Source organism: Oncorhynchus kisutch, linkage group LG17 (genome assembly GCF_002021735.2).
Source record: "Oncorhynchus kisutch isolate 150728-3 linkage group LG17, Okis_V2, whole genome shotgun sequence".
Classification (NCBI taxonomy): domain Eukaryota; kingdom Metazoa; phylum Chordata; class Actinopteri; order Salmoniformes; family Salmonidae; genus Oncorhynchus; species Oncorhynchus kisutch.
This window is the reverse complement of record NC_034190.2, coordinates 57,678,706-57,705,066: the sequence shown is the minus strand read 5'-3', so window position 1 is coordinate 57,705,066 and position 26,361 is coordinate 57,678,706. Positions and strand designations below refer to the sequence as shown.

General features: G+C 41.4%; 2 protein-coding genes across 2 annotated transcripts; both read left to right on the top strand.

Moving 5' to 3' along the window:
• The first annotated feature begins 467 nt into the window (after positions 1-467).
• On the top strand, positions 468-7,979 carry LOC109907970 (peptidyl-prolyl cis-trans isomerase FKBP1A-like). The gene is made up of 5 exons (XM_020506286.2): positions 468-599; positions 722-769; positions 2,399-2,511; positions 5,240-5,406; positions 5,560-7,979. Exons 1-4 carry the CDS (start codon positions 563-565, stop codon positions 5,366-5,368), a joined length of 327 nt encoding a protein of 108 aa, XP_020361875.1. The 5' UTR covers positions 468-562; the 3' UTR covers positions 5,369-5,406; positions 5,560-7,979.
• A 1,626-nt stretch (positions 7,980-9,605) lies between these two features.
• On the top strand, positions 9,606-24,364 carry LOC109907969 (syntenin-1). The gene is made up of 9 exons (XM_031794148.1): positions 9,606-9,837; positions 14,326-14,377; positions 14,897-14,990; positions 16,948-17,048; positions 18,810-18,974; positions 20,350-20,525; positions 23,056-23,227; positions 23,323-23,414; positions 23,529-24,364. The coding sequence occupies exons 2-9, from the start codon at positions 14,327-14,329 to the stop codon at positions 23,581-23,583; spliced, it is 906 nt and encodes a 301-aa protein (XP_031650008.1). The 5' UTR covers positions 9,606-9,837; position 14,326; the 3' UTR covers positions 23,584-24,364.
• The last annotated feature ends 1,997 nt before the right edge of the window (positions 24,365-26,361 follow it).

The following is a 26,361-nucleotide window of genomic DNA, read 5'->3' as shown; positions in this document are numbered from 1 at the left end:
GTTTAAAAAAATAAAAAACAATTAACCTGAATTAGGGCCAGACTAGATAGCATAATTGTCTCATTGCAATTGACAGTTTTTTCTATGATCTCTTTTTGGTCCATTTAGATTGTTAATGTAGAATGTATACAAAAAAATGTTATGGTTAAAAATGTTCATGTTTTTACTGTGACTTGTTGTAGGCTCCTAAGTGAACCATAAGGTTAAAAACCAAACCAAATTAAGAAAACTAAGCTAAAACAAAAAACTAGGTAACTCCGCCAGAGTGTCTCTTTTGGTTCACGTTTGCCGAACCCAAGCCCAGATAAAGGGTTGGAATTGTGACATAAAAAAAACAAGAATCGACAGAAGAAAGTTTATTTGTAGTTCTAAAAATATTTAGGGTGTTTTTTACTCCCTTTTTTTTTGTTTCTCCCACGACTTTACACCTCTCTCCTACAACATGCATCACAATTACACGCAAAATATGCAAATTAGGCGATGATGCACGGAGACAGTTATGACCAGCAACTGAAGTACCATATTGCGGGAGGCGAGTTTCTTGACAGGGTGTAACGAACAAATGGGAGTCGAAATTGAGACAATAACCCCTGGCGATGGTAAAATGTTTTTATGCATATCTTCGCTTCAGGTTTATGGTGGATTTCCGTTCTTTCAAATGAATTAATCATCGTCTTCTCAACCGTTATCCTGTTTTTCTATGCGCCTTTTTTTTCCACAGGAAGGACTTTCCCTAAAAAAGGACAGACGTGTGTCGTGCATTATGTTGGTGAGTTTGGATATTTTCTGAGACATATGTATGCACCACTGCAAATTCCAATCGTTTCTTTGATTCATTCATAATTTTGATAGGCCGCATATTGTATCAGTAGCCTTGGCGCATGGATGTATTTTTGGCGCAGCCTCTATTGGCTGTGTAGGAATACTATATTTTGTTAATTCAAGGGAATTCCATTAGGATGCAATTGCAAGTAGAACTGTAGCTGGCCACCCATCCATGTGTTGCATTACAGCTTTCTGTGCATGGAGGCTGCTTCCTTGTATTGGAATGCAAGTTATAGGAACATTGTAACATCGCGTACGAGAAGTCTCGACTACTTTGTTACGTTGTTGCCACCTGTCACCATCGGTGGTTATAGTATGGTAAAAGCAATTTAATGTGTCTGTCTTGAATGCCTTCAGACGTCAGCCATCACAGAGTTAAATCCGACACAGACAAGACGTTGAGCGATTTTAACCTTGTAAGATTTCCTGCTTTTGTTGAAGTTGGATCGAACGGATTATCGCTGTCTGGCGTGACTCGTTTCGTTTTAATTGTTTACTAATTAGTTTAATGGAACAATTTAACAAACCCAATAGGATAATAGCTACAGGGGTTGGATTATTTTTTTCAGTTAGATTGACATTGCTACTTGACATGTTCTCATACGATTGAGACTATTCAATTGGCAGCTGATATTGTAACACAAATGGGATTATGTAATTTTGACATTATACTCGGATTCATGCCAATGCAAAATGTGTAAGCAATCGTCAAGAGTACACCTGTTCTACTTTGCTATAGCAACAATAGTACATTTGAGTTCCCATTTTATTGAATCATCGTTTATTTTTCATCAATTGTACCCTCATGTTATGTTAAAGGTAGACTCAGTGATACTCATCTGATACATATCTGCTGTGGCAACCTCATGTCCCCGAGTTTACTTTTTAAGTCAAAATACAACTGAAAATGTTGTTGAATTCCATTCCTAATAGATCATTAAATAGAGAGAGATGTGCAGGTCTTTTTTTTCTGCACACCTCAGACAGCTGCAGGGGCTATTTCTGAAATACTTGGAATCCCTTCTACTGACCTGATTAGATTGTCAGTCGCAGATTTGTTTTTATTTATTTAACTAGGCAAGTCACTTAAGAACAAACTCTTATTTACAATGACGGCCTACCCTGGCCAAACCTGGAGGATGCTGGGGCAATTGTGCACTGCCCTATGGGACTCCCAATCACAGCCTGATGTGATATAGCCTGGATTTGAACCAGGGACTGTAGTGATGCCTCTTGCACTGAGATGCAGTGCCTTAGACCGCTGCACCACTCGGGAGCATGTAATTGCAGGGTACGGTGACATTTGTAAGTGCTGAACTCCAACAGTTCAGGTCAAAAAGAGAAATTAATAATAAAAAAAACATTTACAACTGTAACAATGATAGATCTCCATTGGGGGACAGTATTTGTCTGTCTGCTTAAGCTCAAGTTCATTTCGGTTTTAGTACAGGAATTGCACCCCCAGTGCAGTCCTGAAGTTATTGCTTTAAAACGTAATAGACAGACCTCTGATACTGACTGTCAAAATAAATCCTTTCTGCTCTGTTCTCATTTCCTCCTCCTTCCTGTTCAGGCTCCCTGACGGATGGACGCAAGTTTGACTCATCCCGTGACAGTGACAAGCCCTTTAGGTTTAAAATAGGAAAACAGGAAGTGATCCGTGGCTGGGATGAGGGAGTCGTGCAGGTGGGTGTACTGTGCAGATGTCTCTGGTGTCTGTCTGCCTCTAATTCTAGGAAGTACATGAGAAGGGTTCTGACTTGCCTAGTAAAATAAAATAAAACAATTATTGTGATTATTGTGCCATTGTAATTGTTTGTAAGCTTTTGTAGTCAAATTAATTTATGAACGTATGCTATCCATTTGTTGTTTGTATGCTGTTCTTTGTATGCCATTTTAATATTTGATAATTAACCAATGATATTAGGCCACTCTTGGCCATGATTACAGACTACTGTGTCTTTTGACACTACATTAACGAGTCATCCCGCAGCGTTTGTGATTATACCCTGATGAAGACAGCTTGGCTGTCGAAACGTTGGTAATTACATTTTTGCATCTGAGCTCCTAGAGTGTGCGGCTCTCTTTAATTTTCAAGATCATTGCTAGACAACCATTTTCAGGTCTTGCCATAGGTTTTCAATCAAAACTGTAACTCCGCCACTCAGGAACATTCACTGTCTTGGTAAGCAACTCCAGTGTAGATTTGACCTTGTGTTTTAGGTTATTGTCTTGCTGAAAAGTGAATTAATCTCCCAGTGTCTGGTGGAAAGCAGACCGAACCAGGTTTTCCTCTAGGATTTTACCTTAGCCCCATTCCGTATATATATTTTTTTATCCTGAAAAAACTCCCCAGTCCATAACGATTACAATCATACCCATAACATGATGCGGCCACTACTATCCTTGAAAATATGGAGAGTGATAGTAATGCATTGGATTTGCCCCAAACATAACACTTTGTATTCAGGACAAAAAGTGAATTGCTTTACCAAATCTTTTTTGTAGTTTTACTTTTGTGCCTTGTTGCAAACAGGATGCATGTTTTAGAATATTTGTTTTGTACAGGCTTCATTATTTTTACTCTGTCATTTTAGGATAGTAGTTTGGAGTAACTACAATGTTGATCCATCCTCAGGAGAACTATCACAGCCATTAAACTCTAACTGTTTGTTTTAAAGTCCCCATTTCCCACATTGTGAAATCCCTGAGGTGTTTCCTTCCTCTCCCGCAACTGAGTTAGGAAGGACGCCTGTATATTTGTAGTGACTGGGTGTACGTCCAAAGTGTAATTAATAACTTAACTATGCTCAAAGGGATATTTGTTTGCTTTTTTTAACCATCTATCAATAGGTGCTCTTTGCGATGCATTGGAAAACCTCCCTGGTCTTTATGTTTGAAATTCACTGCTTGACTGAGGGACCTTAGAGACAATTGTATGTGTGGGGTACAGAGAGAAGGTAGTCATTCAAAATTCATGATAAACACTTTCACACAGCGACTCCATGCAAATTATGTGACTTGTTTATAAGCAAGTTTTTACTCCTGAACTTATTTAGGCTTGCCATAACAAAGGAGTTGAATACTTATTTCAGGTTTTCATTTTTAAAACATTTGTAAACATTTCTATAAACAACTCCACTTTGACATTATGGGGTATTCTGTGTGTGTGTGTGTGTGTTGGGGCTCAGTAACAAAATAAAATCGTCATCAATTATAAATTCAGGCTGTAACGCAATGTGGAAAATGTCAAGGGGTGTGAATAGATTATCCAGAGGAAACACATTTCAAATTGCTTGATGAATTTAACTGTTCCAGGTACAGCCTTTCATTTCTGTAGGAAGATGGTTTTCATGCATAGCAGTGGCGTAAACATACTTGATAGTACTACTTAAGTAGTTTTTTGGGGGGTATCTTTGTTACTATTTATATTTTTGACAACTTCACTCTTCATTTACATTCCTAAAATAAAATCACTTTTTTTCCCTCCATAATTGTTACATTTTGAATGCTTAGCAGGTTAGGAAAATGGTCAAATTCATGCACTCATCAAGAGAACATCCCTCTGATCTAATGGACTCAAACACACATGCTTCGTTTTGTAAATTATATTGGAGTGTGCCCCTGGCTATTTGTAAATAAAATGGTGCTGCCTGGTTTGCTTAATATAAGGAATTTGAAATTCTTTATGTTTTTGATACTCAAGTACAGTATATTTTAGCAATTACATTTACTTTTGATACTTAATTATATTTCAAAACAAATACTTTTACTGGGACACTAACTTTTACTTGATTCATTTCTATTAAAGTACTTTTACTCAAGTATGACAATTGGGTAATTTTTCCACCACTGATACATAGTGTTATCTGAACAAATGACATGCTTGGTGGGGTCTATAAAACACTGAAGTAGTTTCATGCACCATGGGGCAGTGCACACAGTCTGCCCTCTGTCTTACAGCCATGTGATGTATAGCTGCAACAGATTTAAAAGGGAGATATGTGCAACAGGAGGGAGAGACTGAGACCTTGCGTACCTCAAAGCATTTCGTCTGGGCTTTTGACAGGAAGTTGATTAGGGAAACAGATTCAGATGTACCCATATTATTCTTCGTTGTGGGGGCTAGGTATTCTCCCAGCAATGGCACTCTTCCACAAGAGCCTTTGGCATTTTCATCAGAGTCACCACACTTACAGCATGACAAACACCTCCCACACACAATCCTCTGTTTTAGTATTCAAACAGTGAGCATCTGGGCTTGGGTGAATTGCTGCTTAAGTCCAACCAAAAAGTGATGCATAATTAATAAGATTTGAGCAAAAAGTTGTCAACAGTGTCAATGAATGTTTCTCACGAAAATGAACCATAGCTTATCTCTGCCTATGTATGTCCTCTCTCCCTTGTCCTGAAGATGAGTGTCGGTCAGAGGGCCAGGCTGACCTGCTCGCCTGACTTTGCTTACGGGGTGAAGGGTCACCCGGGGATCATCCCACCCAACGCCACCCTCCTCTTTGATGTTGAGCTACTAAGCCTTGAATGAAGCATCCCCACTACCTATTTTCTTTATTTAAAAATATTGTAAGTACTTTTTGAAGATTTTCTAATTGTTATGTTATTCTCAGTTTAGGTAATAGTACAAATGCATCTAGTATACAGGACTGAACCACGCAAACATCTGGTATGGTTTTAGCAATGGTTTCAATCTCATTCCTTTCTCCTCTGCCTTTGCAGGTCACTTCCAACCTTGGAAACATATAGAGAAGATAGGAGAGTCTACACTTAATTCTATAAGAGGCTTGAGTCTATAGTTCCAACACTTTGGTCAATATTTTATCCATGTATACAAAATCTGTGTTTTTGTCAGTAGCTAGGTTTCCATCCAATTGGTGACAGATTTTCATGCTAATATTCTAAAATCTATATTTACTCACCAGAGATGCATGATGACGTAGTGCACATAATTACTGTTGCAGCTAATTTCCCATATACCAATTTTCTTTTAAAGAAAAAAATGGGTTTCCATGCATTTTTAACTCTAATTCTGTTTTTTCCCACAAATGTTGCAGTATAGTAAATATGCCCACTCTGGTATTGGCACATGTGCTCTAGCCAACAGTTTACAGATACAGTGTGGGTATAGCCTACAAAAGAGCTAGATTATATGTATATATTTTTCAAACGGCAGCCAAGCATCGATCATAATGTCACCAGAATTAGACCCTCAATATTTATTGAAAGGAGCATCAAGCTAATCACCGTGCACTTTCACCACCCTGTGAAGTTCATTATAACAGATTTTATTTGTAGCCTAATAAACTGCATGCTTTCCCGAGTCGTAGTGGGAGGACCACGCAACATATCATCACGTGACTTCGAGATGATAGTTATCAATATTTGCGCATAAAAGCAATTCCATTGCCATTTCTCGCATAATACATTTTACTGACACATAAAGATCCCACCTTGTGTAGCGTATTTTGTTTTGTCGACATTTGGAAAGTTCACAGAAAAATGTACTGTTTCCACCAGGCCTGTGACATTTTCTAACCAACATAAAAAGGTTGGATGGAAACCTTGTTACTCAGTTATTTTTTTTCTTTCAATTTACCCTCTTAAACGCCTATGAGCCATAACCTTAAATATCTTGATGTTCTTATTCTTGAATTTTTTAATTGTGCTTTACTTTTCTTTGTTTCTCAAATTATTGGTTGTGCATGGTTATGAGTAATACAAAATACCAATGAAATATTAGCAGCGACATTCATCTGTTTGTAAGAGTACCTATTACTAACATGGAGGGCTGGTGCTTGAGTACATCTTAAAGGGGAAAATGCACTTAAATGATCTTTTGGTATTTATTTTTTTAGTCCATTGTTGATTCAGTCCCAAAAATGTTTTGCACGTCAAGTTTCAAGATATTGGACTTTCAAGAAACAAAGTGTCACCGGCCATATCATGATTATGAAAATGCTTAGATTTGTTTTTGAGTGGATTTTCTCTTTTTTTTAACTGAGGAACAAAATTAAAAGAATATGAAAATCACATATTTGCATCCACACCTCTCCCAGCTGAAAGTAGAACAAATATTAATTGATTTGGTTTAGTGTAATGTTGAGTGGCATAAGTGTAGTAAAATATTGAGTTGTGGGATACCTAAAATAAGAACTTTGTTTGATATGTAATTTATCCAGATCTTTCATAGTGATTCTTTCATTTTGATTGTTCATTTTATTAGGAGCTAGTGAGCATTCTGCACAGGGGAACTAGTACAGTAGACAATTCTTGTATCCTATGTGTGCCTCTCTTTACCAGACACACAACCACAAACTATGCCGGTCTACATGTTAATAATATCCTGATCTATAGGTGTTAATGCTTTGCATTTGAATCACTTTTTCTTTCCAAGTCAAATCTTTAACCCCACTGAGAGCTTTAAACATATTAGTGCAAAGATGGGAAAACTGTATTGATCCAGTTCTCGGGCGCACGCAGAGAAACCTCTTAGTTTACTTAGCAGTGGATATGATCAAATGCAGCTAGTGCAAGTTAACATGTAATTAGATGGTTATCATCTACAACATTGCAGATGTCATCTGGAGGCTTGAATACTGAGTCAGCGAGGCAAGGTAAAATATCACAAATAGAGCTAGATAAAGGCAGAAAAATAATATACTTCTTAATCTTAAACAGCTATAACCATCAGTCTTGTGTGTTTTTCATGGTCATCACTCACTCGCTGTTAAGTTTTCCAAGGTCCCGACATCGGCATTAGCTGTTCTGCTAGTTATTTTTTTAATATGTCGGGAAAGTGACCTTTGATGGTCAACAGAAAATGGCTCTGTAATATACTCTCATTAGTTGGAGTAGTGATTATGCTTTTCTTAGAAGTGAAATGCCTGAATTTTGGGGTTGTGGAATCGATTGTCACCTCCCCCACCTTATTTTGTTTCACAAATTGGCATTATATTTTTCTGGTGCAAACTTAATTGGCATCTGAATTACTTATACTGTACCTGTAATGTAAAGTAATTATTTTGTCAGTGTCATTAGTAAGACTGACCACACTGCCTAAATGAAATGCTGTGTTGTTGTAGTCTGGTGACAGAGGCATCCATGTTTTGTATCACATTAAATAAATCCTGTTGAAATAATGTTAATTTTATTATTCAGAAAGCACTTTTTCAGATGCTGGCCATCATTGTTCTTGATGTTACAGCTTTCTAGGTGTGTGGCACAAATGGTCCTCCTATGTATTGTCTATTTGTGTGCCGAGTTACATACGCAGGCAAAACCAATGATGAAATAAAAAAAATGTGCCGTTGCAACAGTGATCTCTAAGCTGCTTTGGGAAAAACTATATATATATTTCCCCCTTTAGGTCTCTGTGATGTCAATGGTAGGGCATAGAGGGATATTGGGTATCTGGTTGTCAGGAAAAAGTGGGACATTGGTGGTAGACTATACTGTTGCGCTGATATATGGGTATGCATACATTTGATTTATCCTGAGTCAATTAATGGATTATCTGGCATCAAGGATAAAAATTTTTTAAGTATCAGTGTTGAATTAGTCTATTTTGCTATAGAGAGAGACAATGCAAACAAGCAGTGGCATTGGCTTCAATGTCCAGAGTTGAGTTTGAGGGGAATAAAATATACAGGTAACTTCCAAAATAAAGGAAACACTTGAGTAAATGAGGGAAACAAAGTATATTGAAAGTTATTAATGAAGCAATTAACATCCCATCATGCTTAGGGTCTTGTATAAAAATGCCTAAAATGGCTAAAAGTGCGTGCGTGCACAGATCTTAACCCAATTGAACATTTCTGGTATATTCTGGAGCAGTGCCTAAAACAGTGTTTTCCATAAACAAAACACCAAATTATGGAATTTCTTGTGGAAGAATGGTGTTATAGATAGACTGGTGTCTCCTGGTGGCCCAATGCTCTATTATGGCACTTTATGTTGGGGTTTCCTTTATTTTGGCAGTTACCTGAATAAACTATCAGTCATAGCAAGCCTACGGCTACACAAGCAGCCCAATTCTGATCTTTTGCCCAATTACTGGCAACATTTCTGATCTGATTGGTCAAAAGACCCATTCTTGGCAAAATATGAGAATTAGACTGCCTGTGTAAACACAGCCATAGAGAAGTGGCATCATTTTCCCACTGTGCACTACTCAGTTGTCATACTACTTGAGTAAAATTAAAGATGCCTTAATATAAAATTACTAAAGTGAAAGTCATCCAGTAAAATACTACTTGAGTAAAAGTAGGCTATCTGGTTTTAAATGTACTTAAGTACAGTGGTGGAAAAAGTACTAAATTGGCATACTTGAGTAAAAGTCAATGCTATACATGAAATTCCTTAAATTAAGAAAACCAGACTGCACAATGTTCTAGTTTTTAAATTATGGACAGCCATATTGCTGTCCTGCCTAAGCGTTCAGAATGTAACATGTACTTTTGGGTGTCAGGGAAAAGGCATGGGTGTAAAAAGTATATAATCTAAATAGTAAAGTACAGATACTACCACTTACTACTTAAGTAGTACTTCAATGTATTTTTCCTTAGCTAGTTACTTTACACCACTGATTTCTAGCCTATGCTCATATTTTTCACCCATTTATAGTTCCTGTCTGAGCTAACGAAATGCACATATTCTGTCTATAACCACCCCAGATTTCTCAATTTCAACATGCTGTACTTGCAAAGATATTCATCATACATTCATCATTATTATTAACTATTGCGTCGAGTAAGTAATAATCTTGTGACAAAATCAACAGCAGCTGCTAGGCGGTCATTGGTTTACGTCACAAGTGATTGACTTGCGTTTGTCGACCAGGAAATGAGCGGTGAGGTGACTCAGAATATCACTCTATCGCTCAGGAATATCACTTCTCAGCAGCAGTGGTGTCGCCTAAAGTACGCAGCAAAAAAGGAGAAGTGTATTGGAACTATATTCGGAGATTTTTCTAATATATTGACAACTAAAACGTTTAAGGTGAGTTTACATATTTCTAACCACATCTCCCGGTAGCAAGCGTATCTAATTTAGCTAGCTAATGTAATTGCAATCGAATTTAAATCATGAATAAGGGATAATATAGCGAGCTACCTATCTAACTTTACCTGTTATCGAAGCAAGGTTGTGATTGGTATAGCCATGTTAGTGTTCACCAGCGATGTGTTAGCCAAGATTAGATGAACAAAGAATGTTGTCTTGATACGTTGATTTAGTTAGCTAACTGTCAAACCTAGCTAGTTACTACTAGTTACTGTTTAGCCACAACTTTGTTTTTTTTAGCTGATTTAAGTCCTATAGTTTAGCTAGGATATAAGTTAGATAACTAACCAGGTTTGCTATCTAGCCAACTAATATATGTGCCGTCTATATGGTGTCAAATTGTTAGTCATATTAAGTAATGCTATTAAAGTTAGCCTAGCCAGTGAAGTAGCTAACTAGCTAGCTAACAAAATAGATAGCTAACTAGCTAGTTAACGATAACTGTCGATGTTTACAACTGTTCAACTCAATGTTTCAAACCCCTACTCGTGATATTATCTGATTTCTTGACACATTCTGGAGAATGTAAAATGTCACACTACAGATGTGTGTAGAGCTGTAACCTAGCTCCAGAGCCATATTAACGAGTTGGGACAACTTTTAGAATGTTAAATATTGTTCTTATTCTAGACATTCGGTTCCATAGCATTGTTTAAATATCCCCCATGTAATGTTAATGGGGAGCTAACATGGCTGCCATAACATGTTGAAATGTATCATCCAGAAACCGCATTGGCCCAACTCTAAATACATATCCATATATTACAGGGATCTAACTAGAGCTAGCTGTAACCAGGCTTAGGAAAATGTGGTTAATAATAGGTTCAAGTTTGGCACAATGTCTACCTTCTGTTTTAGAATAATATCAGTCACCCTCTAGACACTGAAACAGGTTTATTGATATGTTTATGCTATTTGGCAGTAGGGCTTTGAAGGAGAAGATTTGGTATATACTGGTTGAAAAAGAGGGTGAGTGCTGCCATAGTGGTGCACTGGACATAACAGTTCAAACATAAGTTATAACAGACCTTGTGATCATTGTCATAGTTTTCCTCCTCCCACACCATCCCTGCTCTCTCTAGCCATGATTACCACAGCTCCCTTTCTCAACCATGTCAATAGACCAGAATACGTTGCCAAGGGGATACCATTCCTCATGTATCTTGCCAATTCGTTCAGGCTCAAGGAAGTGCTGAAATGTACCCTTCTGTTTGTTACTGCTGCTGGACATATCGGGGTAGTGGCTAGACCAAAAGCCAGTTTACAAAAATGGATGTTGGTATTTCCTGCAGAGCGACGGAAGTTGCATCACTCAGGATATTTTTTTTGTCAGAAACACATGGTTCTTCTGTCCCTATTTGAGTCTCAAAGTTAGTCTATTCTTGTTAAGGAATTCCACCCACATCAGTCCTAAAAAAAACCTTGTAGATCCTAGTTGAGGATGAAAATGTTATTTTCCAAGCTTACCTGGGAATAACCCAGGCCATGTTTCTGAATGGGTGAAGGAGATAAAAGGAACAGTTGAGATGAAAACCTGGAAAGTGCCTTGGTGCTCAATGACATAATGGAGTGTTTGTCTCCCTGGTCTGTGAATGGGATGCGTAGTGTAGTCTGGGCCTGAGCAGGAAGTTTCTCAGTAATGTAATTGTGGTTGGCATGTTTAGATTGGCTCTGGGATTGTGCTGAATGTTCACATTGTTGTGCTTATTTTTATCTGTATTACTGTGTAGTAGTGTCAACTAGTTAGTAGGGTTATGTCTTTTCACAATTGTGTTTTTTTGTATAATGGTCTTTTAGCGGAACAAGGATTTGGTTGTATTCATTTGGCAGTGTTATGCATGTAGGAGTAAGTGTAATTTGCATCAATGTTGTGGGATATGGTTTATACATGTGTAGGAGTGTTTTTTTCCTTCTAAGTAAGCTATGTGTTGTATCGTTTTATTTTTTCATTTAGTCGTGTGTGATCTGTGGTCATGGTAAGTGTATCATTGCCTACCTCTAAGTTCCCATTTCCTGTTCCTAGCATATTGCAGATCTTGTGATCTTTTCACAAAAGATGGTGTCACTGTCAGTAATAGAGAAGTGACAAAGGAACAGCACTTTTTGGACTTTTCCTTTCTCAACCATATTCTAATGAATAAGTTGTTCAATGTACGCAATACACCAACACCATCAGAAAAGCACAATAGTAAATCAATCAATCAAATTGATTTATAAAGCCCTTTTTACATCAGGTGATGTCACAAAGTGCTGTACAGAAACCCAGACTAAAACCCCAAACAGCAAGCAATGCAGGTGTAGAAGCACGGTGGCTAGGAAAAACTCCAAAGAAAGGCTGGAACCTAGGAAGAAACCTAGAGCGGAACTAGGCTATGAGGGGTGGCCAGTCCTCTTCTGGCTGTGCCGGGTGGAGATTATAACAGAACATGGCCAAGATGTTCAAATGTTCTTAGATGACCAGCAGGGTCAAATAATAATCAGTGGTTGTAGAAGGTGCAACAGGTCAGCACCTCAGGAGTAAATGTCAGTTGGCTTTTCATGGCCGATCATTCAAAGTTTCTCTACCGCTTCTCTTGTCTATAGAGAATTGAAAACAGCCGGTCTGGGACAAGGTAGCACGTCCAGTGAACAGGTCAGGGTTCCATAGCTGCAGACAGAACCGTTGAAACTGGAGCTGCAGCATGACCAGGTGGACTTGGGACAGCAAGGAGTCATCAGGCCAGGTAGTCCTGAGGCATGGTCCTAGGGCTCAGGTCCTCAGAGAGAGCGAGAGAATACTTTAATTCACACAGGACACCGGATAAGACAGGAGAAATCCTCCAGATATGACAGACTGACCCTAGCCACCCGACACAAACTATTGCAGCATAAATACTGGAGGCTGAGACAGGATGGGTCGGGAGACACTGGTTCGATTCCAGGCTGTATCACATCAGGCAGTGATTGGGAGTCCCATAGGGCGTCGCACAATTGTCCCAGCGTTAAGCCTTTGTCCTTAAAGGCAAGGTGTGTGTGTGTTGCGTTGCATGATGATTAGTCATTCATAAGTGACAGGGCTCACACTCTTGGGCATGGTATCTGCTTTAAACTCAGGGTTTGTTGAGTTTCTGCTATGCCCTGTGCTACAGCTGATCTCTATTTACTCTGTATACTGAAAGTGTGTACTCAGTCATGATGTCATTCCCTCTTTCTCTGAGTTTCATGTCCCACCTTTTCCTTTCTTTCTAACGAGTGTAATATAAGTGAGCTCTTAGTTGCTCATTACCTCTGGCTGTACCACTTCTAGTAAAAGGGAATTTGCACTGTCATCCTGTTTCCCTCGCTATTCAATTAGGCCTAGATCCATTAGTTTTGCTCTGTCTTCCTCAGCCATGTGATGGTAGTTTTCCATGATGATTTCTGTGGTATTTGTTTTCCAGCTTTGAGAGCGTAAGTACTTTGTTTTTATTCACTCTCAGTATATTGCATCCCAGACCACACATCAGGCCTTTCACATACCAAGCAGATACCACAACAAGCTTCCTCATTTTTCAGTGTTTGCTAATAGATTTCAGTTTTACCTTTCTTGGTTTTAGTACAGTTGCTATCAACTTTTTTTTATGCCCGTCAAATTTTTTTCTTGATAGTAGACGACCAGAGATCAAACGTGGCTCATTGAGATTTTGGCAGTGTGCTCGTTCAGTGGGGACAAGGCAGATAGCAGGCTGAGGCTTGCATAACATGTTTTCTAACCAACGAAGTGCCTGAGGGATGGCTGTGTGTGAATGATGACACATTCTGCCTGCTGTGTATGTTTTGACTGTTAGCTTTAGCCTTAGCTTATAGGCTACAGTCAGGCTGGGCTAGTTCTAGAACTAACCATTTAGAAACTATGTGGATAATAAGGCTTTCTCTGACTTGTTTGTTTGGTCTTGTAGGCTGTGAGGTTTCTGACCACCCATCTACTCCTTAGCCTACATCACATCTTTCTGTTGCCATTAGCTACCTTTCGGTCTCTTTTTCATCTCACAATAATGAAAGGATGTGCAATGATAAATGGGTGCTGGATGGTCAGAAACGGATCATGGTGGATTAGTGGTGAAACACTTAATTGAAAAACAGGAATCTCATTAAGAGCTTTATGGTTCTGGAGTCCCAATGCCATTCCATGTCTGTCACACGGTCAGAGCTGTGTATGTCATGGTCTATCGACAGACAGACCAACTGCTGTGCCCTCCAACAATTCTGTCTGTGTGGTCGAGACTCCATCGGGCTGTTATCTCAAATAGGCTTTCCCCCTCTGGACCTGTCCTCACCCTAAATTTCAGCTATTGATTCTCATCAAAGGTTAGCAGTTGATGGGTGAGCTCCCATTTGTATTGATGCAGTTTTTACTCCTCACATGCCAACACTTAAACATTTTATTTTGTTTTTTTTCCCACACAGAATGTCGCTGTATCCATCTCTCGAGGATCTTAAGGTGGACAAGGTCATGAAGGTAAGGCAAACCAAGTATCAGACAGAATATTCAACCATTTTGAAGTAGCCTACTCTGAGCTCTTCTCGGCTGATCAAGTTCTCTTCCTGATAACAATGAAGCTAGCGGGAGGCTAAAACCAAAATAAACATTTAAATGAAATCCGCCTTGCTCTTTGTTAAAAAGAGGAAGACAAATTGGAGTAGTACTCTGAAGCTTACGCCAAGGTGTTCTAGGGTCCATTATACTCTCTAGTGACGTTTTGTCTTCCAAATAAATGTTCTAATGGATATCAGTCCAGCTGCATATTATTGTAAGGTGGGACAACGTTATTACCTTTCCTGTTTTTTCACTTCCAAGAAGAATGAAGTGGCTGTTCTTACAAAGATTTGTACTTATTTGCATTTGCTAGCTTAATGGTATTGTGTGTGTTTGTGTGTGTGGATGGATAGCCGGGGGAGAAGTCCTCTTATACTGTAAGAGTTGTATTGAGTTTCAGTATGACAACTTAATACACTGCTCTACTGTCTTTCTCCCTAGGCCCAAGCCCAATTTGCCCATACCACTGCTACCCCAGCCATCGCTGAGGGGACCTACCAGCCGCAGGCTGCTGGCCTGGGGATGCCATCAACAAGTAGGTCCCTGGCTCCGTGAGGCCTGTAATCACACGTTGAAGATCACATACCATATTTTATAGATTCCCTGTTTGTTGCCTTCCTGCAGACCAGGACCCATATTCACAAAGCATCTCAGAGTAGGAGTGCTTATTTAGCATCTGTTTTGTCTTTTAAATCATAATAAGAGCGGGACCTGATCAGCACTCTGAGATGCTTTGTGAACACGGCCCTGATCTCTCACTTTCTCCCTACTCTTTTGTCACTTGGTTTCCCTCTCCATCTTTGTCTCTGGTGGTGGTCTTCCCTGAATCAGTCTATTCTTAGAGCAGGCAGGCATTTGCCCTCTCGTGTTTTGTGGTATTGAGGGGAAATAGATAAATGCATAGAGAGAGGATGGGAGTGAGATGGGGTCTTGGGCCTACCAGGGGAGTGAATGTCATTTCCCTCAGCTCTCACTCCTCTCAGCCTCAGGGTCTTTGAGTGAGGGTGAAATGGGCAGGGAGACCGCAGTGAGTAGTCCCTCAATGCACAAGTCCGAATGGGGGAGGATGATGCAGGAGTACAAGATAAAAGGAAAGTTGAAGATGGACAGGGGGCCCAGGGGGAGGAAAATGTGTTTTTTCTGCTCTTTTTCACGTTCTCCTCTTTCACTCTTGCTCTCTCTTGCCGGTTCTCTCTCAGGATGGGATGTCCTCTGGGCTTTTGTTTTCTTCCAGTGGAGCTAGTTTAGGGTTGCCATGGAGAAGGCTGGCTGAGGAGGGGGAGGGGTGTTTTTTTCTCAGGACTGAAGGGGACAGACTGGAAAGGAGGTGAAGGAAATGGCCCTGGCATCATCACTGGACTACAGCCCAAACACAGCTCCCACTCCTGCTCCCTCTTCATAGGAAGAGGTTGTAATGATGCGTGTAGGCGGTGGTTGGGTGAATCGCTGTCTGCAAATCCTTCTCTCACACAGCATCTGTGGTCTGTGTGGGTGGTGGTCTCTGTGTTCCTTTGCTTGAACCAAAAATGGTGCCCTATAGCCAGTATGACTTTTATGCTTGTCTACTGTTTGACTGTCTCCGTCTTATCATATCAGTCTAAACAGGATGCACCTGAGCTCAAATTTGAGTTTCATAGCAAACGGTCTGAATACAAATGTATTTTTGCTAAAATGTATTTAAGCCCTTATCCACATAGGCTGACCATGTCTTTGCATCTGTGTACAATTTGTATGTATGTGCTTTTCCTTTCCACCCTTCCCACTGTGCTCTGGGTGTGGGTTTGACATAGCACAGGTCTCCTGTTCACTGGACAGGTGCAATACTCTGAGGGCAAGAGCCAAAACATGTTGGTTTTACTTAATAAATAAGATTTTTTTAAATGTACTTCTATTGTCCTCCAAGAGTTGCTGAATCTCCTCTCTACTTCAGTTTTATCCTCAATTCATGCACTTTGTTTGGAGAGAGAGGTTTCGGCAGTGCGGGCACTCCAGCCTGCTCCTGCCAGAAAAGTGGAACAGGGAAACAGCCTTTTCTTTCAGAGCCATGAAGAGAGGGAGTCCTGTCAGGAAATGAGAGCTGTGCTAAAGCACAGCAGCCAGGTTATTAGTAGCATTCCTCCAGAGCAGCTAAAGACTAACCCTGCTTTAGTGGTCAGTGTGACTGAATACAACCCATCACAATGTAGGAGTGTTCAATGCCTCTTATTGCTCATTATGTAAATATTGTACCACATACCGACTGAAGAGACATACAGAAAATGTTTTTTGTCAGTATTGTGTTCTGATTGGTTGACTTCTGAATATCGCATGTTTATTTGAAGGCGGTAGTCGATGCAAAATGTATATTGAGTCAAATTCCCCTGACCTTGAATTGTCTGAAGGCCCATAGGGACAAAATCCACATTAATCCATTGATAACTTTTGCCACAGCCAGGAGTCATAATTAGCATCGTTCAAATGCTTTATTGTATTCATGTGTTTTTCTCTTCTAGCCCTGTACCCTAACCTGGAGGATCTGGGAGAGTACATGGGCCTGAGCCTCAACAGTGATGAGGTGCAGAGGAACATGGCCCTGGTGCCCATGGCAGACAATGTAAGTATTGTGGGTAGTTTTAATCCACCAAGCACTACGAGAGAGAGAGCCCACCTCTTGTGGGTGTATGTCAGATGACACGTTTGTGTGAAGGATGTCAGTGGTGATCTCGTTCAGAAGTGTTTTCTCCTCATTGGCTGAGTGAGGTATAAGAGGAGTTGTCTGTGGATGCCTGAATATTATGTAAGGTCTATATCTATTGCTTCTATCTGATGCTTAGATGTCAGACAGAGGACCCCAGTTCCATCAGGCCAGCTCACACAACACATCCTGTTCGTCTCTAGTGAAGACACCGCCTCACAGAATAGGTTGCACTCAAAAGGGTATTCGGAAGTGCAGCTAGTAAATTCAGCGGATGTAGTTAGTAAATGCAAACCACAAGGCTTCAACAAGAGATGTATGGTACTAAACCCCCCCCCCCCCCCCCCGTACATATTTTGTCAAGAGTTGTACAAGAATGAGACGTGTAGCCTAGTTTTTTGAGGGGGAGGCAGGAGGCACATTGGTTTTGAAGGCGCTATGAGACTGAGTCATAGACTCTTTAGAAACCAGAGTGCTGTGTAGCACTGTGTTCCAGGAGCACCACTGACTCACTCGGCAGCAGCCTGGAGTGTGAGTGGGTGAGGCCTCTTCTCCCCCTCAGTGTGTAGGCCAGTGTGTGTGGGTGAGCTCTCATAATGCCCAGTATTATCACACTCACATTTAGTTCTCTTATTCACTTTAGAACACCAAAAAGAAGATTCAAGAAAATGCCAAATAAACAATGCAGAATTAGTCTTCTAACATATGAGTGAGAGAACAAGAAGTCATGTCAAAAGCAGGTCTTACCATCTTTATTAAGTTCTAGGTGGTTTAATCCTCCTGGCTTAGCAAGTGGAAGTTTTCCAGGTGATGCTGGGAATTGAATCTACACTGAACAAAAATATCAAGGCAACATGTAAAGTGTTTGTCCCATGTTTCATGAGCTGAATAAAAGAGCCCCAAAATGTTCCATATGCACACCAAGCTTATTTTTCTCAAATGTTGGTAATTAGCATTTCTCCTTTGCCAAGATAATCCATCCACCACAGGTGTGGCATATCAACAAGCAGATTAAAATGCATGATCATTACACAGGTGCACCTTGTGCTGGGGACAATAAAAGGCCACAAAAATGTTTTTTTTTCTTCACACAACACAATTGCTACAGATGTCTCAAGTTTTGAGGGAGAGTGCAATTGGCATGCTGACTGCAGGAATGTCCACCAGAGCTGTTGCTAGAGAATTTCATGTTAATTTCTCTACCAACGTCGTTTTAGAGAATTTGGCACTATGTCCAACCGGCCTCAGACCACAACTGCAGACCACGTGTATGGCATTGCGTGGCCGAGCGGTTTGCTGATGTCAACGTTGTGAACAGAATTCCCCATGGTGGCGGTGACTGTTTTTCTGATCAACTCCCCTACCTTGTTTTTTTTAAGGTATCTGTGATTAAGAGATGCATATCTGTATTCCCAGTCATGTAAAATCCATAGATTAGAGCCTAATTAATTGATTTCAATTGACAGATTTTGTTATATGAACTCTAACTCAGTAAAATCCTGTAAATTGTTGGGTTGCGTTTTTTTATATTTTTGTTCAGTATACCTCCTCCCATGGACATTCCATTCCATCGCCAACTGCTTATTAATGTAGCATTCAATTCCACCCCTGCCATCTCTCTTCCAATCTCTGAATTCTCTCTCAATTTTATCTGCCTGTCTCTTCCCCCTCCCTCTACAGCAGGTGGCAGTGCCCTCAGGCATGGGCATCGGTGGCATGGTGAGTCCTGTGACTGGGTCAGACGTGGGGATCAGGAGGGCAGAGATCCGACCCGGCCTGCGTGAAATCATCCTCTGTAAGGACCAGGATAAGAAGGTCGGCCTGAGGCTGAGGGCCATCGACAATGTGAGTCATCATGATAGCCTTACCACCAGACTAAAGCTTGGGGTTATCTATCCTCAGGCCAGTCTATATCTGGGCCGCAGGCACTTGTTCTAAATCTGCCTAAGAAACTTAAATCCCCCCCCCTGAAGCAATCGCTGAATATTTATTAAATAAGCAGTCTAGCCTATATAAATGTACAGTGCATTTGGAAAGTATTCAGAAACCTTGACTTTGTCCACATTTTGTTACGTTACAGCCTTATTCTAAAATGGATTAAATGGTTTTCTTCCCTCATCAATCTACACACAATACCCCATAATGACAAAGCAAAAAAACATTATTATTTTTTGTTGTTGAAAATATCACATTTACATAAGTATTCACACCCTTCACTCAGTACTTTGTTGGAGTAGCTTTGGTAGTGATTACAACCTCAAGTCTTCTTGGGTATGACGCTACAAGCTTGGCACACCTATATTTGGGGAGTTTCTCCCAAAGAGTTCAATCTTGGTTTCATCAGACCAGAAAATCTTGTTTCTCATGGTCTGAGAGTCCTTTAGGTGCCTTTTGGCCAACTACAAGCGGGCTGTCATGTTCCTTTTACTGAGGAGTGGCTTCCGTCTGGCCACTCTACCATAAAGGCCTGATTGGTGGAGTGCTGCAGATGGTTGTCCTTCTGGAAGGTTCTCCCATCTCCACATAGGAGCTCTGTCAGAGTGACCATCGGTTTCTTGGTCACCTCCCTGACCACGGCCCTTCTCGCCCGATTGCTCAGGTTGACCGGGCGGCCAGCTCTAGGAAGAGTCTTGGCGGTTCCAAACTTCTTCCATTTAAGAATGATGAAGGCCACTGTGTTCTTGGGGACCTTCAATGCTGCAGAATTATTTTGGTACCCTTCCTCAGATTTGTCTCGACACAATTCCGTCGACCTCATGGCTTGGTTTTGTCAACTGTGGGACCTTATATAGACAGGTGTGGCTTTCCAAATAATTTCCAATCAATTTAATTTACCACAGGTGGACTCCAATCAAGTTGTAGAAACATCTCAAGAATGATCAATGGAAACAGGATGCACCTGAGCTCAAATTCGAGTTTCATAGCAAACGGTCGGAATACAAATGTATTTTTGTGTTTTATTTTAAATACATTTGCTAAAATGTCTAAACCGTTTTTTTGCTTTTTCAGGATGGGATATTGTGTGCAGATTGAGGGAAATGTTTTATTTAATCAATTATAGATTAAGGCTGTAACGTAACAAAATGTGAATAAAGGGAAGGGGTCTGAATTCTTTACGAATGCACTGTATCTCATTTCCACTGAATCTGTTATTCCAGCAGGGGAGACTATGTAGTGTGTTAACTTCAGTGGAACATGTTGTATTTCCTCTCCTCCTCAGGGAGTGTTTATCCAGTTGGTTCAAGCCAACTCCCCGGCCGCCCTGGGGGGTCTGCGCTTCGGGGACCAGGTCCTCCAGATCAACGGGCAGAACTGTGCTGGCTGGAGCCTGGACAAGGCCCACAAAGTCCTGAAGGCCGCGGCCGAGACCCGCATCGAGCTCATCGTCCGGGACAGGTAAGGAGATGAAGCAGCACGTGTTGCACTTAGATGTAGACGGAGGGAAAGTGTCAGTAACATGCATGTCATTCTCTCCTGGCTCAAAGTTGAGGAGCGATTGACTGCATCACTATTGGTCTTTGTGCAAGGTGTTGATGTGTTGAAGGTACCAAACTGTCTGTTCAATCAGTTGGCACACAGTTTGGACACCCATCGGAACAGCACAAGACATGCAACCAGAGGTGTCTTCACAGTCCCCAGGTCTGTATTAACTACATGGAACTCTGCCACCCCAATCTAGCAATAAAACCAGTTTTAAAAGAACACCTTACTGTACAAAGGGGACTGTGAAGAGACCCATATGTTGTATTATCATTTGCACTGTACTATGTATTAGACCTAGATATTGTGTGTTTGTACTGATATGTACTGATATGCAGGCTATGTGTGAAGTTTTAAATGTATGTATTTCAAATCAAATCAAATTTATTTATATAGCCCTTCGTACATCAGCTGATATCCCAAAGTGCTGTACAGAAACCCAGCCCAAAACCCCAAACAGCAAGCAATGCAGGTGTAGAAGCACGGTGGCTAGGAAAAACTCCCTAGAAAGGCCAATACCTAGGAAGAAACCTAGAGAGGAACCAGGCTATGTGGGGTGGCCAGTCCTCTTCTGGCTGTGCCGGGTGGAGATTATAACAGAACATGGTCAAGATGTTCAATGTTCATAAATGACCAGCATGGTCGAATAATAATAAGGCAGAACAGTTGAAACTAGAGCAGCAGCACAGTCAGGTGGAAGTTGAAACTGGAGCAGCAGCATGGCCAGGTAGACTGGGGACAGCAAGGAGTCATCATGTCAGGTAGTCCTGGGGCATGGTCCTAGGGCTCAGGTCAGTTGAAACTGGAACAGCAGCATGGCCAGGTGGACTGGGGACAGCAAGGAGTCATCATGTCAGGTAGTCCTGGGGCATGGTCCTAGGGCTCAGGTCCTCCGAGAGAGAGAAAGAAAGAGAGAATTAGAGAACGCACACTTAGATTCACACAGGACACCGAATAGGACAAGAGAAGTACTCCAGATTTAACAAACTGACCCCAGCCCCCCGACACATAAACTACTGCAGCATAAATACTGGAGGCTGAGACAGGAGGGGTCAGGAGACACTGTGGCCCCATCCGAGGACACCCCCGGACAGGGCCAAACAGGAAGGATATAACCCCACCCACTTTGCCAAAGCACAGCCCCCACACCACTAGAGGGATATCTTCAACCACCAACTTACCATCCTGAGACAAGGCTGAGTATAGCCCACAAAGATCTCCGCCACGGCACAACCCAAGGGGGGGGGGCGCCAACCCAGACAGGATGACCACAACAGTGAATCAACCCACTCAGGTGACGCACCCACTCCAGGGACGGCATGAGAGAGCCCCAGCAAGCCAGTGACTCAGCCCCTGTAATAGGGTTAGAGGCAGAGAATCCCAGTGGAAAGAGGGGAACCGGCCAGGCAGAGACAGCAAGGGCGGTTCGTTGCTCCAGAGCCTTTCCGTTCACCTTCCCACTCCTGGGCCAGACTACACTCAATCATATGACCCACTGAAGAGATGAGTCTTCAGTAAAGACTTAAAGGTTGAGACCGAGTTTGCGTCTCTGACATGGGTAGGCAGACCGTTCCATAAAAATGGAGCTCTATAGGAGAAAGCCCTGCCTCCAGCTGTTTGCTTAGAAATTCTAGGGACAATTAGGAGGCCTGCGTCTTGTGACCGTAGCGTACGTATAGGTATGTACGGCAGGACCAAATCAGAGAGATAGGTAGGATAGGTATTTCAGTCCTTGACTAATGATGTTCTGCACAATGTCATGTGGACCCCAGGAAGAGTAGCTGATGCTTTTGCAGCGGCTAATGGGAATCCTGTTGAATACCAAATGAATGACGACCAACATTTTAATAAAATGTATTTTATAAAGCCCTTTTTACATCAGCAGTTGTCACAAAGTGCTTTACAAATACCTGGTCTGAACACCGAAACAGCTGAAGCAGAAGCACAATGGCTGGGAACAACACCCTAGAAAGCAGGAATCTAGGAAGACCTCCAGAGAGGAACCAGTGTAGTCCAGTTTGATCAGTTTCCTGGATTATGTCATGGGGTTTTGGTGGTTATCAGTATGTCTGGCCATTAGGGGGAATGCTGATAGATGAGATGGTGTAAAATGTCCTTAGATGCTCTGTGCTGTGAAAATCTGACACTGTAGCTCTGGCTCCTCCTGCTGGACATATCACCACACTTGATGTACATTTATGCTGTTAGGCTAATTTCTATCATCTTTTGAGAAACTGCATTCTGATCAAAGGACATGGTTAAAAAAAAAAAGCCCAAAAGTCTAAAGCAGGAAAATAAAATAATTGTCCTTGATAGAGAAGCAGCTTTAGGCCACTACCAACCCTAACCCATTTGAGATTTTAGGAGAAAGTGGACTGCGCTACTACTAAGTGCCCTTCTTGAGCATTGAGTACCTAATTTTTCTTTGTTTGTGGTCTGACTTCAGGCCGTTCCAGCGTACTGTCACCATGCACAAAGACAGCTCGGGTCACGTTGGGTTCATCTTCAAGTCGGGCAACATCACTTCGCTGGTCAAGGATGGTTCGGCCGCTCGCAATGGCCTTCTGACCGACCACTACATCTGTGAGATCAATGGCCAGAATGTTATCGGCCTCAAGGTGAGTTTTGACTTGTAACTGTTGACGGAGACTTCTCCATAACGTAGAATGTGTCAAAATTGTCTAATGTATGCTAATACTCTGTTTATGTGCAGGACGCTCAGATCAAGGACATCCTGACCACCTCCCCTACAGCTATGACCATCACCATCATGCCCAAGTTCATCTACGAACACATGATCAAGAGGTAACCGGTCAGGAGCTGAGTGTCTAAGGAATAGCATTACACTGTTTCCTCAGATCAGTAACGCTGGTAAAATACTTAGCCATTTAGATTAATAGAATGTGTTTTTGTTTTTAGAATGTCCAGCGGTCTCCTGCGATCAGCCATGGACCACTCTGTGCCAGAGGTGTGAGGACCACAACGTGACCACGTTCTCCTGCAGGATGGTTCCCATTGGGCCCCTAAACGTCCAATGGGGTTCTTTCTCTTTCGAAAAAACCTCTTGTATCACAATCACCTTCATCGTAACAATAGTTATTCAATGTAGTTCCTTTTATACTTCATCCCTCTGTCTATATTTACATTTCATCTTTTTAGATGATCATTCTTGTAGTCAAGTATTACATTATGTATGTGGCATTGCATTGAGTACACATTTATTTTAAAGACATGAACATTACCACGAGTCCAGAGCTTCCTCAAATATAGCATGGAAATGGATCATTGGCTCGTGAACTTTCACCCTTTGTGTCAAAATGCTGTAAAAGCCAATGACCCCCATGGTTGTTGATCGTTCCCCTATGCAGCTGGGGTGTTACGCTGGGCGGATCCACTAAGTGCACTTTCCACTTCCTGTTAGAGGTAGTCTTTCCTCTAACCATTTCAGTGTTTTCTTATTGTTCAAGTGGAGTCACAATAAACTAGGAAGTATGTCAACAAGTATGGAGAAGGTAACTCTGGGAATTGATTTGTTTGATGCACAAAGTAATCAACAAATAAAACATCTAGGGTTCAATCATGTTTAGTGCATATATTCCGTGATCGATGTGCACAGCGTTTCTCTGAATGTTCCTTTGGTTGCTTTCTTTTTGTAATCCTTGATAAATCATACAGCCATCATTCTGAATGCTAGAATCTAAAAGTTTATATACAAAATAACTGTAAAACAAATAAATAATCCTTCTTTTCATTCATTCTGCTGTCCACTCAGTGTGTGCTCTCCCTTTACTCAGAGTATATGTCCTCCCTTTACTCAGAGTGTTTTTTTTTTTAACCTTTTATTTAAGTTGCAAGTCAGTTAAGAACAAATTCTTATTTACAATGACGGCCTAGTGGGTTAACTGCCTGTTCAGGGGCAGAACAGATTTGTACCTTGTCAGCTCAGGGGTTTGAACTTGCAACCTTCAGGTTACTAGTCCAACACTCTAACCAGAACACCCATCTTCTGCCTTGTACAGTTTTAGGTGATTTAATCCCTTTTAAATTGGCTTTTGGACTACTAATCACCAGCCATAGTGCTTAGGTATTCTTGACAGTATTGCTCTAAAGTATGGATGGACTCGGGCCACATTCCTTCATATCGGGTTTCATACCTTCAACAGGTGACGTTATCCTTTTAAAGGCTGCCAGAACACAATAGTGGGAATGCCCATGAGACTCAAACCTAAAACTCATTTTACAACAACTTGGTTAAATTCCTTTTCCACAGCGATTTTAAATTACTTCCATTTAGTGAAAACATTTGAAAGTACTTTGTGAATAACTGAACAGAAACACAAGTGTCAGTTTTACATCATGCAGTTTAATATGGGGCCTTTTGGTTTTGCTTTATACAGTATGGTGGGAGTGAAAATGCATCTGTACTCATGAACTGTGATGTCTGCACTGTACACACTATTGCCATTAAGATAATTGATCTATAGCTATTAATAATGATGGCTACTTGATCCCCATACAAGGCATTTAGGAGGGAAAATGTCTGTCAGGTAAAGATATGTCTCAACCATCTTTGATAGATCCCTTTACATCCAACAAATAATCGGACAATTAGACATTTGATAATGTACATTCAATACAATACCCTCAAAGAGTAAACGTCATGATAAAAAACAGAATATACGAGGTACTAAGATATCTTCCATTCACATTGTAAAATAAAGATGTGTGACATGGATGTAGAATACAGTAACAACCCTGTTAAAACACTGCTTTCCAAACAAAACACTCGACTACCTCTCCAATGTCACAACATTAAGTGCTATACACACTGCTCAAAAAAATAAAGGGAACACTTAAACAACACAATGTAACTCCAAGTCAATCACACTTCTGTGAAATCAAACTGTCCACTTAGGAAGCAACACTGATTGACAAATGTCACATGCTGTTGTGCAAATGGAATAGACAACAGGTGGAAATTATAGGCAATTAGCAAGACACCCCCAATAAAGGAGTGGTTCAGCAGGTGATAACCACAGACCACTTCTCAGTTCCTATGCTTCCTGGCTGATGTTTTGGTCACTTTTGAATGCTGGCGGTGCTTTCACTCTAGTGGTAGCATGAGACGGAGTCTACAACCCACACAACTGGCTCAGGTAGTGCAGCTAATCCAGGATGGCACATCAATGCGAGCTGTGGCAAGAAGGTTTGCTGTGTCTGTCAGCGTAGTGTCCAGAGCATGGAGGCGCTACCAGGAGACAGGTCAGTACATCAGGAGATGAGGAGGCCGTAGGAGGGCAACAACCCAGCAGCAGGACCGCTACCTCAGCCTTTGCAAGGAGGAGCACTGCCAGAGCCCTGCAAAATGACCTCCAGCAGGCCACAAATGTGCATGTGTCTGCTCAAACGGTCAGAAACAGACTCCATGAGGGTGGTATGAGGGCCCGACGTCCACAGGTGGGGGTTGTGCTTACAGCCCAACACCGTGCAGGACGTTTGGCATTTGCCAGAGAACACCATGATTGGCAAATTCGCCACTGGCGTCCTGTGCTCTTCACAGATGAAAGCAGGTTCACACCGAGCACATGGCATTTCTTTGGGGGGGCCGCACAGCCCTCCATGTGCTCGCCAGAGGTAGCCTGACTGCCATTAGGTACCGAGATGAGATCCTCAGACCCCTTGTGAGACCATATGCTGGTGCGGTTGGCCCTGGGTTCCTCCTAATGCAAGATAATGCTAGACCTCATGTGGC

Coding starts and splice junctions, on each gene's coding strand:
- LOC109907970 (XM_020506286.2), top strand. CDS start 563: ATGGGAGTCGAAATTGAGACAATAACCCCTGGCGATG. Junction 600..721: donor GACAATAACCCCTGGCGATG/GTAAAATGTTTT, acceptor TTTTTTCCACAG/GAAGGACTTTCCCTAAAAAA. Junction 2,512..5,239: donor GGGATGAGGGAGTCGTGCAG/GTGGGTGTACTG, acceptor CTTGTCCTGAAG/ATGAGTGTCGGTCAGAGGGC.
- LOC109907969 (XM_031794148.1), top strand. CDS start 14,327: ATGTCGCTGTATCCATCTCTCGAGGATCTTAAGGTGGACAAGGTCATG. Junction 18,975..20,349: donor GGCTGAGGGCCATCGACAAT/GTGAGTCATCAT, acceptor TCTCCTCCTCAG/GGAGTGTTTATCCAGTTGGT. Junction 20,526..23,055: donor GAGCTCATCGTCCGGGACAG/GTAAGGAGATGA, acceptor GTCTGACTTCAG/GCCGTTCCAGCGTACTGTCA.